The sequence below is a fragment of the Rhinichthys klamathensis genome, unplaced genomic scaffold (assembly GCF_029890125.1).
Source record: "Rhinichthys klamathensis goyatoka isolate OS25496 unplaced genomic scaffold, OSU_Roscu_1.1 h1tg000899l_1, whole genome shotgun sequence".
Lineage (NCBI taxonomy): Eukaryota > Metazoa > Chordata > Actinopteri > Cypriniformes > Leuciscidae > Rhinichthys > Rhinichthys klamathensis.
The window spans coordinates 498,215-510,401 of NW_026607247.1; the positions used below are offsets into that span (position 1 = coordinate 498,215).

A 12,187-nucleotide genomic window follows, 5' to 3' on the forward strand; every position below is an offset into this window, starting at 1 on the left:
ATGCTCCTAAATTGCATTTTAGGAAGATTTGAAACAACATATTTGTTTCTTGGCTTGGTGAAATAAAAGACTACACCACAACATTAACAGACATTATTAGACACATAAATAACACATTTACAGACTTTTTCGGATTTGTGAGTGAACAGTGAGAGAAACTTCAGGCATGTAGTTTGCATGAGTGTTTAGTAGCGGTGTACAATATAAAATGACTCAGTAGATATGGCTATTACAAATTTGTCTTGCTAAATGCAAAAGGCATGAAATGAAACGCAAAAAGGGCTGGATATGTGTCAGCAATGTGCGATCCGTGATTCGTAAACGAATCGTGCTTTTGAGTCGGATCTTTTCAATGAATCGGTTGACTTGGAGACAGTCGCGCTGTTCATCAAATCTGTTATCCCCTTGAATGTCTTTGGCCTACCCTTAGGTCTTACCTCTATCTTATATTTTAGAAAGCATTGATGTGAAAAGTAAGAGATACAGGAGGGTCACCAAATCCCACAAGGCAACACGTTACGAAAATCAATTACCCTCTATTTCACACAAAATGGTTTAATGTTACCCACATTCATTCTGGTGATGCCTACACTCTTTTATATTTGTATATTCTAGAAAGCATATCGCTTTGAAGATAACAACACAGAAATACAGCAGGGTCACTATTTCAGATATGAGTTATAGCATAACTTAATGTGAATGCAAATAAAGTATGAAAATTAAGCAGTTTTTCTAAATGACTTAATTTTTTTGTAAGCAGATTCCCCCCTGGAACAAATTGAATTGGGACAGATGAAATCACAATAAATGCCTTTATAAATACAAATTAATAGATTTACGTATTGCTTTACTGGAACGTTAGACCATGTAATGCCACGCCGAGATGTGATGTAAACAATTCACTGAATCAAAAGAATCGATTCGCGGAATTGAGCCACCAGGGTCAGAGCATGATCTGATAGGGGGCAGTAATCGGTCTCTTTCTCCAAAAACAGCAGACGCTGAAGAGGAACGCTTGCAACGTCATGTGATGACGTTTTATGAGTAACGTCAGAGGAAGTTATTCCAGTAAATTCGCGTTAACTAACAAGTTAAAACCTTAGAGGCTTTATCCACTCCAACGTTAAAAACAGAGCAGTTTTTAATCAAAGCGTCAACCTTTTCCCACCAGCACGATGATGATGATGGACGAGGATCAGCCCAGGACATTGTGAGTGCTGCTGTAGTTTAGTCGGCCGCTTTGCGAAGCCAAACTCGTGTTTTAACACGTTTATTAAAGCGGCGCACAGGTCGCAAGCACAGCGAGCCAAACTTCACATTATGAGCTCAAGAGCATGAGTCCGTTAATTACTCAGTGTTATATATATTAATTGTTATATGGACGTCCATGCTTTCAGCGCCTGCAGCATAAGCCGGCTAGACAAACACAAAACTGGGGCAGCGGAACCGAGCCTAGCAGAGGTCTCGGACATGAATATACTGTTAAGTCTTAACGCTGTTTTAATTTGTCCAGTTATATCCACATGGCTGAACTAATCTGTCCGCATTATGAGTAATTATAGTGCAGAAGAGGCTTTAGCTAGCATACAAGTTCCGTTGGTAGCGCTAGGTTTCCGTTACCCAAAGAGCTAACTACTAAAAAAAGCGCCTAAATGTTATTATACCCCCCACAGGGCCTTTATCGTGCTTTTCTTTGGTGTAAAATATGGTACCAGAAAGACAGCATATTTGCTGGGCGTCGTTTCTATCACATATAGAGCTTTAGGGTCACATTAGCTGTTCGCTCTCGTGCGCTGAAAACGTGGCAGAAATGAAACCCCGCGGAATGCGCTGCTGGCGTGAGAGATGGAGGAAAAACGCAACGCAGTGACCGTGTTTCTCAGTTGGCTTTGCTCTCCTGTGTTTTTAGGTATGTCGGGAACCTCTCCAGGGACGTGACGGAGGCCCTCATCCTGCAAGTTTTCTCCCAGATCGGACCCTGCAAAAGCTGTAAAATGATCATTGATGTGAGTTAAAAGAACATCTGAAATCCAGGGATCCCACTGTCATGGAAAATGGGGAAATATATTTTTTAAATTGTGCTTTTCAGGCCTGCTTAAGTAATTCAAGTTAGTAGACTCTTAAGTGTCATGGACATATCTCTAGTTAATACACTTTTCTAACTATGTTCAGGTCTAGCTGTTGTTCTTTTTGAATTATTGAATCGGTTCACAAAATGGTCTATATGATTTGATGGATGAACAGTGGATTGATCTGCATTAGAATGATTTTCAAAAAAATTGTGATAACTTGATAGGTCATGGAAATTCACTGATCAAAAAGACTGGTAACATTGAAAACCTGTAACTCCCCAAAATCGGTGTTTGACTTGGTTCAATTGGTCTTTCTTTTTAGACGGCCGGCAATGACCCATACTGCTTTGTGGAGTTCTATGAGAACAGACACGCTGCAGCAGCTCTGGCTGCCATGAACGGCAGGAAGATCTTAGGAAAGGTAAGAATATATCTCTCATACACCCACAAAAGTAAGCTTGATGTGGTTTGAAATGAAGCTTCACCTCTTAAATGTGGTGTCAAAGCTATGGTAATACTAATGCTGTTTACTAAGATGACACACAGAATAAGTTTAGTTAGCACATTTATAGTGTTTTTTTTAGATAAATCGCTTATAACTTGTGCATCAAATCCTTCATATCATCAACTATCTAAAGTATACAAATCAAAATGATCAAGGATTTACTGCCATTTTTGGACCAGACCAAATAACAAAGATTTGAATAAATGTAAGTAGCTGCACATACAACAATGCACAGTGAGCAAGTCAAAATCTAGTCATGTGTTCATTGTACGTGCTCATAAAATTAACCTTATGGCTTTAACATAGTAATATGTATTTAAATGTAGCTGATAATATTATGGCTGTATTTATAAGCAAAAATATTTTCCCAGAAAGTCCTTGCAACAAATCAAAATCCTTAATTTTTCCAATGGAGTGGCTCATTACTCTGTCATGTTCCAAACTTCACAAAGCACGTGAGAACGTGGCACATCCTCTTTGATTCTTTGAGTCATCCTTTGGGTGCAGGTTGACCCATTTTTATTTTCATTCCCCCCTGCATGTCTGTTAACACCTAGCCTTGCTTTATAATCATCTACTACACCTGTACCAGGCCTTCAAATTTAGCAAATTATTGGCAAAAGTATATTCAGTGCAAATATTTGATCAGGTAATGAATGACATTTTGAAGAGTAATTCAAGTTGATAATATCACTCTGTTGTAAGTCTCTTGCTATTTAGACTCTTTTACTATGTAGTAAATAATTCAAGCTTTTTTAATTGTTCATTTTTCTTTGAGCTTGAGTGATCATCACCAGGGTTTTTATTTTTTGTCAGATTGTTTCTTCTGCATTTGGAGGCTCACTATATTATGCGGCTAAGTAAGATGAAGGTGATGTTATGCTGATGTTTGTCTCACTCTTCCCGGTCTCTATTCTGCTTTCTTTCATAGGATATGAAAGTTAACTGGGCCTCAATGCCAAGCAGCCAGAAGAAAGACACAAGCAGTAAGTGTCCTCCTTATGAGATGGGGTTTAATTTGACTTTTGAATATTATTAGTGGATGCATGTGTGGTCAAACTGTAAAGCATGAATTATTTATCTTTGTCTAACTGTTTCCCCTCGAACCATTATTGTAGATCATTTCCATGTCTTTGTCGGTGACCTGAGCCCAGAAATCTCAACAGATGATGTCAGAGCAGCCTTTGCTCCATTTGGAAAGATATCGTAAGGAGAATATAGTATTGTGTAAATCAGGTGTTATTTAAAACTCATTAGAGCTGGGTTGTCTTAACATTTGGCTTCTTCTTTTTTGGTGCAGTGATGCCCGCGTGGTGAAGGACCTGGCCACAGGCAAATCTAAAGGATATGGTTTCATCTCCTTCATTAATAAATGGGTAAGTTTTCACATTATTCGTTAACCTGTTGAAGTACACTAGCCCCACCTCAGGCTTGACGTCACTTTGTTTACTTTTCTTTACATTTACTAGATAGACTAAAAATGTTAATAATATTAACAAATTATACATCATTTGGAAGGTCTAAGGGTTTAGTGTCAATATACAGTGTCTGTTTTATGATATAGATGCTCCTGCAACAGTAATAGTTATTTGTGTTGGGAGTACAAATGACAACATTCAAAATCAAAACGGGATTTCATACCTGTGATATGAAATCGCTACTGGGTTAACTGTCCATGACTAGAGTCCAATGGAAAACATCCAACAGCACTTTTTGTCCACAAAAGCATTCAACCTGTGAAATATTTACATATTATACATTGTTTACTAGGGGTGTAACGATACACAAAATTGACGGTTCGGTTTTCCCACGGTTTTGACGTCTCGGTTCGGTTTAGAAAGCTAAAATTGATTTTTTTTTTTTTTTTTTTTTTTTTAAACAGTGGTTTAACGAAAAAATTATCTTTGTCTTTACATTAATTCAATTACAATTAAACGTTTCACAAGGATAAAAAAAAAATCTGCTAATTACTATAACATTAAAGGTTGTAGCCTAGAGTTTTAACCTAAATTCAGATGCTATTTATTTTTTAGATATAATAATCAACACACAACACATTGTATGAAAACATGTAAACTGAACATAAGGCAGTTTTTGCATTAACTTGTGTTTTTACTCTAATTTGTTATTGAAATATAATACTTTACACAGTTGTCATTTTCATGAAAGATATTTTAAACATACATTAAATAATCAAGATATCATTAACAGGTTAAGTAAAATATAATATATAGGCTAACATGGTGCATTTATTTAGTGCAAGAGTTCATTTATAGGAACCAAAGTTGTGGACACTGAATCACTTGCCTGTTGAGGTAAATATAATGCTAGTGACAAGCTATGCTGTTTTATTGACGTCTTTCCGCTGCTGAAACACTGATTGAGCGATTACACGAGTTATGATGCCTTTCAGTAAGTATACTGCATCTTTCAACATACCTTCAGGTGTCCATTCTGTAACTGAGGAAGAGATGATCGCGTTTACCCGCGCGCCGCGCTGCCGCTTGAAATGAGGAGCTTAGTAGCCCTACAGCGATCTGTCACGCCACATCAAAGAGCGCCAAAACGCCATTTATTGTTTGAATTTCGTGATCAAATAGACAGAATTTGAAAGATTACACCTTGCTTATTATCGAAAGTAACAAAACACGGAGCTTGTTATTTGGTGTTAATGGTGGTTAGGCTACAAAACTGAATTCGTTGTGTAATCCGGGCTGGGCTGGGCGGGGCCGGGATTAGCAGGGGGCGGGGCGTGTTCGGTTTGCAATGAGAGTATCGCGATTCGAATCGTGTGTTCTGTATCGCGGTTTTTCGGTTCGGTTCGAATATCGTTACACCCCTATTGTTTACGTCAGATTTTGTATGAACGATCTGCCCTCCATCATTGTTCAAGAACTTATGCAATCTGAGCAGCTTTTGTTGTAAAACTTTATATGATAGTATACATTACACTCTACAAACAAATGAGCCTTCCTCAATTTAAATTCTTTTCATAATAGGGTGGTACTTAGGGGTGCGCCAAAATATCGATATGGCGATATCTCACGATATTTACTCCTGCGATCGATTCTCGATGCGCTCTTGCCAAGTATCGATCTTAAAAGCCGTTATAAAACGCTCTATTCATTATCCGAGTTGACTGGATTTGACTAGCTTTCATGAGGCACACACGCAAAGTCTCTCGCTCTCTCCCTCTCTGCCGTGCTATGTATGTTATGTGCGCAGTAGGCTAAGTTCTGTCTCGCATGCGCGCTCTAGATTTCGGGAGATTTGAACTAATTTGCAGGCATCAGGGAGACGCTATTAATATGCGGGAGACTCCCGGAACTTCCGGGAGACTTGGGATGTCTGGATTTGCAAAAGTCCGCTACACGGGAAACACGACCACATGCACAGACACCTCACGCGGCATCACCCGGAGCTCTGTGAGAAAGCCGTGGTTGGTTCTGGCTCGAAGCCGACACACCCCGGCGTAAACATTTTTATTACTACTGATTGCAGCAATGTTACACTAAAATAGTGTCTGTGACTGTTTTGTTGCAACTGATAAGACACAAGTTGTTTTTGTTATTGTGTTTCATCCAAAAAAATAAATGGAGATTAATTTTAATTAAAAAAAAATGTCTATTTCTTAAAACATGATATATTGTGAGTTATTACTGATAATATGTCGATTATCGCCATATCGTGATATTATCGGTATCGTTAACAATGTATCGTATCGTGAAGTAGCCAGCGATTCCCAGCCCTAGTGGTACTTTTACTCAATATCAATCCAAGGCCGTCAGATCTTTTTAGAGGAATAGCCAGTCATTTACTCTGTAATCAGCCATCCACTGTCTTTGTGGTAAAATCTTGATGGACAGAACATTTAGCAAATGCGAAGACTATTTCAACAACACGCTTGATGTATATCTTCCGCGTGTGAAGATGGGAGTTTTATGATTACGGACGGCTGTCGCGACCATATTCATCTGCGAGCTGTCGAATGACGCGCACCTGTGACTCATTGTTTTTCTGCCGCATTCAGGTCAGGCTATCATTGTAATCCTCATCGCTGTTGTGGATCCATGTCGCTCAAAGTTTTTTCCCCTCATGAGGACGTGTTAGAAAAGAAGTGAGATGTAGAATGCATCACAGGCTGCATTTACACTGCAGGTCTTGATGCCCAAATCCGATTTTCTGACTATATCCGATTTTTTTGACGACCCGCTTACATCTTTTAAAAGTAACCCGTATCCGATTTTTGCATTTACACTATACACTGCTGAAACTACCAAATGTAGACGTTCTGACCCGGAATACAATGGATGCAGATGCGAATAAAATTATCCAGTGTTTTGCTTTCCACAATATTTTTAAAAGTCATTTAAGCTTTTTATCTTACGATGGCACTGTAGCCACGAGCGCTTAAAACCGTGCCTCCCCATATCTCGTGAAATGTCTTCAAACACGGATTTATTTCTGTAACAACCCTGCATTTTTGCCTGCACTGTCTCTTCGCCCCAAACACTCAAAAGACATGAAACCTCCGCATTGCTCCACTGTGTGTATCCTTCGTCCTCCATCGCGCCTATAATAAGTCATGTGATCTCAGTTGGTGGTGTCCACCTGAGTTGACGTCACTTTTTTTAATGACGTACGACTCTCATTTACTGGTGAATATCCGATTTGTCTGCTTACATGGCACACGCAAATGCACGTATCCGATTAATATCCGATTTATTACCACATATGAGTGAGGCCTGAATCCGACCTAAGAAAATCGGAATCCATGCGTTTTTTTTCCTGCTTACACGTTCATATCCGATCTGTGCCACATGAGAAGAAAAAATCGGATTTGGGTCATTTGAACCATGCAGTGTAAATGGGGCCAGAGAGTGAAGTCAGTGAAATCATATCGATGGTGATTTCTATGTGGGCGGATACAAACACCCGTTGAATGTCTATGTATTGAGACAAAGTACTTTTTTGGAGACTGAATTCTTTCTGCTGCCTGAATGACATGCCATTTGTGTATGTAGGAGACAATAGATTGTTTTTGGAGGTCGATTGCTGTCTGAATCGGTCGTCATTTAGCATGTTTATATAACGGGGCAGGGATGCTAACAATTAATTGACGATCGATAAGATTTATCGATTAAATTGGAATCAATGGTCAATTATGCAAGGTCATCATTTAAGTAGTTTTGAGGCGCGTGCAGCTCATGCCCAAAACGTGCAGCACAGACACGAGGAAAAATTATGCGAGCACGCCATAGTTACGTATTCTAAATGTATTAATGTCGTCAGGCCATGCAATGGATTAGGTAGGCTAGCCGTTTATTGAATCATAATTTTTTGAGGTCCAAAAAATCCTCCAAATGTGATTTTACAAAACATAATAAAGAACTACTTGTGTTAATGCCACAATAAAAGTGCATAGAATAAACAGTAATAAGATCCTGGTTGATGAATGATGATCTTCCTGCGGAGTTTAAGCTGTGCACTTCTATTCTATGGCGAATGGTAAATCAAGACCCGTCAATCTGAGCGATCAAACCAATCCAAGTGCACTCCAGCTGTAAAACGGTTGAACTTTCAAATGACGTTGGAAAACACTGCGTCATGATCGCAACGCGATCCGATCCCGGAAGTCCTATAATTTAAGCCAAGCAGCATGGCATGTCACACCGTGATCTACGCATTGTCTTATGATGTGTTTAGAGCAGGTATTGATCTACTATGGTTTTCTAAAGTGTTTAAAGTGTTGTTGTTTTTTTTGTTGTTTTTTTATAGAATTTGTGTGAATTTATGATAACAATAAAACGTGCACATTGTTTGACAATCAAATTAAATTTTGTAATTTTTACATTCAATTTTTTTAAAGAAAGACTGGTTTAGTCACTGTAATGGCTTTCTCTAGCCCTCAGATAAAGGCACTTTAAAGCTCAAAGTGGCCGTTTTTAGGAAAGGCACTAGTCATAGTAAAAATCTTGCAGGAACCCCCACACCCCCCACCCTATTTTGTTATATCACCCTTAAATTTGAAACATAACTTTAGACTTGTGGCTTTTAGCCCATTGTTTCTAGGTGTTGCAGCCTTGTTTATTAACAATATTTTTTTAATGATAAAAAGACATCTCCATACCAATGTCTTTCGGCTTCTCTAACTTTTTATTTTTTAACTTGTAGTAATTTGGGAAAATAATGCTCAAATTGTCTTCTTTCAAGATACCACAACTATGCACATACTCCAAAGGGTTCTGGAAATGCAACCATTTGAGTTCAAGTATGTCCTTTTCATGGTGTGGGCTCAAAAGGGGGAGGGGGGTGCAGTTCAAGAGGTTAATTGCCAAAATTATTCTGTTCCAACAGGTTAATGTGAATGTAACTTTTTGGCTTTTTTTGATATTGATAAGTTTGATTGGTTTTGTTGCAACTGATAGGATGCAGAAAGTGCCATTCAGCAAATGAATGGCCAATGGCTGGGAGGAAGACAGATCAGAACAAACTGGGCCACAAGGAAGCCATCCGCTCCCAAACCAAACAATGAAGGTAAATCAGTTTAAACTATCATTTGACAGTTTCTTTATTTTCTTATTTCTTGACCAACTATTATGGAACTAGGTAGTTTATTTTTTTTTATCATATATGTTTGTTATACTACTATAAAATGTTCTCTATCTTTACTTTATAAAGCATCCAGCAGCAAACACTTGTCCTATGAGGAGGTTCTGAACCAGTCGAGTCCTAGCAACTGCACCGTGTATTGTGGTGGCATTGCTACTGGCCTTTCAGGTTTGTACAGATGTCTAAATGTTGTAAATTAGCATGTGTTGTGAATTATTATTGCTATTTTTTTAAATGTGATCTTTTAAGCCCTAGTCGAATTTAAAAGTTTCATTGAATGAATAAGTGGCATTCAATTAAAAGGTCTTAAAAGATGAATCTTTCAATATAATGCAGATCTTGTATGCAGTCAGTGCGATCGTGTTTTTTCTCATCCACTGCAGATCAGCTGATGAGACAGACTTTCTCTCCGTTCGGGCAGATAATGGAGATCAGGGTTTTCCCAGAGAAAGGCTACTCATTTGTGAGGTATGTGTCACTACTATAAGACTTGAAATCCTTCACCTATGCATATATGAAAATTTAGCATGTTGCTTTTTCAGGTTCGATTCTCATGAGGGTGCCGCCCATGCCATAGTGTCTGTAAATGGGACCTGCATTGAGGGCCACACAGTGAAGTGCTACTGGGGAAAAGAAACAGCTGATATGAGATCCATGCAACAGATGCAAATGCCCCAGGTACCCCTTTACCTTGATCTTGACCTCTCAGAAACATGTTTTTCCTCTGCCCTATTGCACACTCTTGTAAACTCAAGTCTTACGGTTTCTTCTTGTCCACAGCAGAATAAACCCACCTATGCTGCTCAACCTTACGGACAGTGGGGTCAGTCATACGGCAACGGTCAGCAGATGGGTCAGTATATGCCCAACGGCTGGCAGATGCCCACTTACGGCGTCTACGGGCAGGCCTGGAATCAGCAGGGATATAAATAAGTACAAATGTGGCTGACTAATCCCTCAGTCCAATCATTAAACCCCACTTCAGTGTGGCATCTGCCCAATGGGACTCACCATTACACCGGTTCAGGGGTTATTGAAAGGGCTGCATTCAGCCCACTGTACATTATACTCAGACCATTAACTTGGAAGGAATCCTGTCTTTTGTTTTTAGGCCCCAGGATTTTTTGTTTGTTTTTGTCAGATTTTTTTTTTTTCTTAAAAGTACTGCATTTCGGGGACTTTAATTGTCTAGTTTTGCAACAGATGGAATGTCTTTTCAATGTGTTGAATCTGCAGGCTCAATTTAGCTCACACCTCAAACGGTGTAGAAAGTTTGAGGTCTAATATACTGCATTCTTTCTATGGAGTTCTTGTCTCTAAACCTGATTTGTTCACGAATATTTTTCTTTTTTTTTCTGTCAGTGCGGCTATGCTTTGTATTTTTACAAGAAAGGTTTCAAGAATTGAGTTGTGTGATCCTGTTAATCAAATATAAAATATTTTATCTCGTGACGCCTAATGATAAAAAGTATTCTGCATAAATAGAGGACATTATTCCGTGGCCTTGAATACTTGAGGTTTCAGGAAGTTCTTGATAAAGTTTTGGACACAATTACTAAAGCTTTTAACAAGTTGTATTAACACAGAGGTGCAGAAAACATGCTTCCTTTTTGTTCAGTTTAAACGTTAGGCTTATTCGTTTTGAAACATGGAATTGTTAGCTCAATTTTTAAAACGTTTTGTTTCATGTTTTTACAAAATCATGTTTGCTCGGATCAGTTGAGGGTGTGACGGCACAGCGGCTAATCAGCGGGAATGCCAGTGCTGTAGCATCTTTGTAAAGATTTTTGTAATTCTGTGTAAAATGAGGTTGTGAATTATTTCTTTAAATCTTGTAAATTCAGGGTTTGTTGAACATCTGTAATGTAATAATGTTGCATGGACATTCTGAGCTCTGTTCTTGTTACAATCTCTTGTGAAATCCATAAAAAGGTGTTCATTAGAGTTGCTGAGATGATTTTTGTTTTGTTTTTCAATGCTCCCTCCCTGTACTTCACCCTCAAGAGTCACTGTTGAATTCACAAGCCAAAGACATTGACTACAATGATGCGAGATCTTGCATGCTTCCACTTTGCTGTATTGAAACGAGGATTGTAATGTCAGTGTTTTCGAGAGGTGTAATATGGAAAGGTGAAGAAATGCGAGATGCTCCTAGGTTTCAGCCACACACTCGAGTTGCTCAAAGCCTAATTATATACCGGACACTGATGGTTTTCCTCCTACCATAATTCACTTTATTTTTTTCTTACTGGGCCCTAAAACTGAGTCATGCTAAAAAAATGGATTGAAACGAATTGAAAATGAGCAACTGTCTTTTTTTCCTTTAATTTTTCTTCTGTGTCATGTAAATTTATCAACATAGTTATTTAATGTCACTTTTTTTTCTCTCTAACTGGGATTTTTTTTTAATTTGTAAAAAGCTAGAGAGATTTACTGTTATTTTTAAAACACCCCGATTATATGCTTCCATCTAATGTTGTTCTATTTACTCTATTTCATGTGTAAAAACACTTAATAATAACCATTCAAAACTACTTTCAGTTGTCTTGAGTGTTCAATGAATGAATATTTACCAGTATGTCTTTACACTTGTGTGATAATTCATGATGCCCTTTGGTGAAAGATGACCAATACAGATCGGGTGTGGGGTAAGATGTGGCATTTTCTGCTATGATGCTTTTACACAGTGAGAGAAAATGCATCAAGCAGAATACATTAAATTATAAGAAAAAGTGTTCTGGTCATATAAAAAAAAAAAAAAAAAAAATCTTGATGGGAAAATAAAACCGTTTTAATCTTTTATAAAAAAATGAAAAATTATAATATATAAAAGTGAACTTTTTTTTTCTCAGTTCATCATTTTCTTTGCAAGGTGGGTTTCATTCTTGCCATATACAGCAGTGCTTTGTGTAAAAAAACAAGACTAATAATGCTTCATTCTTTTTTAAAAGATGATAAATACATAATTCAAGTGATTTTGTTTAACTGTTTTTTTTTA

The 12,187-nt window shown here is 38.0% G+C and overlaps 1 protein-coding gene across 2 annotated transcripts; it reads left to right on the plus strand.

Annotated features, from left to right (window-relative positions):
- Positions 1 to 996: 996 nt before the first annotated feature.
- Positions 997 to 11,723, plus strand: tia1l (cytotoxic granule-associated RNA binding protein 1, like). Of its 2 annotated transcripts, none has more exons than XM_056244025.1 (11): positions 997 to 1,210; positions 1,910 to 2,006; positions 2,395 to 2,493; positions 3,509 to 3,563; positions 3,696 to 3,783; positions 3,878 to 3,953; positions 9,006 to 9,114; positions 9,259 to 9,357; positions 9,573 to 9,657; positions 9,732 to 9,867; positions 9,973 to 11,723. In XM_056244025.1, exons 1-11 carry the CDS (start codon positions 1,176 to 1,178, stop codon positions 10,120 to 10,122), a joined length of 1,029 nt encoding a protein of 342 aa, XP_056100000.1. In that variant the 5' UTR covers positions 997 to 1,175; the 3' UTR covers positions 10,123 to 11,723. The 2 variants fall into 2 exon arrangements, with proteins under 2 accessions (XP_056100000.1, XP_056099999.1); XM_056244024.1 differs by having other exon boundaries at positions 999 to 1,210; positions 9,970 to 11,723.
- Positions 11,724 to 12,187: the final 464 nt, after the last annotated feature.

Coding starts and splice junctions, on each gene's coding strand:
- tia1l (XM_056244024.1), top strand. CDS start 1,176: ATGATGATGATGGACGAGGATCAGCCCAGGACATT. Junction 2,494..3,508: donor GCAGGAAGATCTTAGGAAAG/GTAAGAATATAT, acceptor TTTCTTTCATAG/GATATGAAAGTTAACTGGGC. Junction 3,954..9,005: donor TCTCCTTCATTAATAAATGG/GTAAGTTTTCAC, acceptor TGCAACTGATAG/GATGCAGAAAGTGCCATTCA.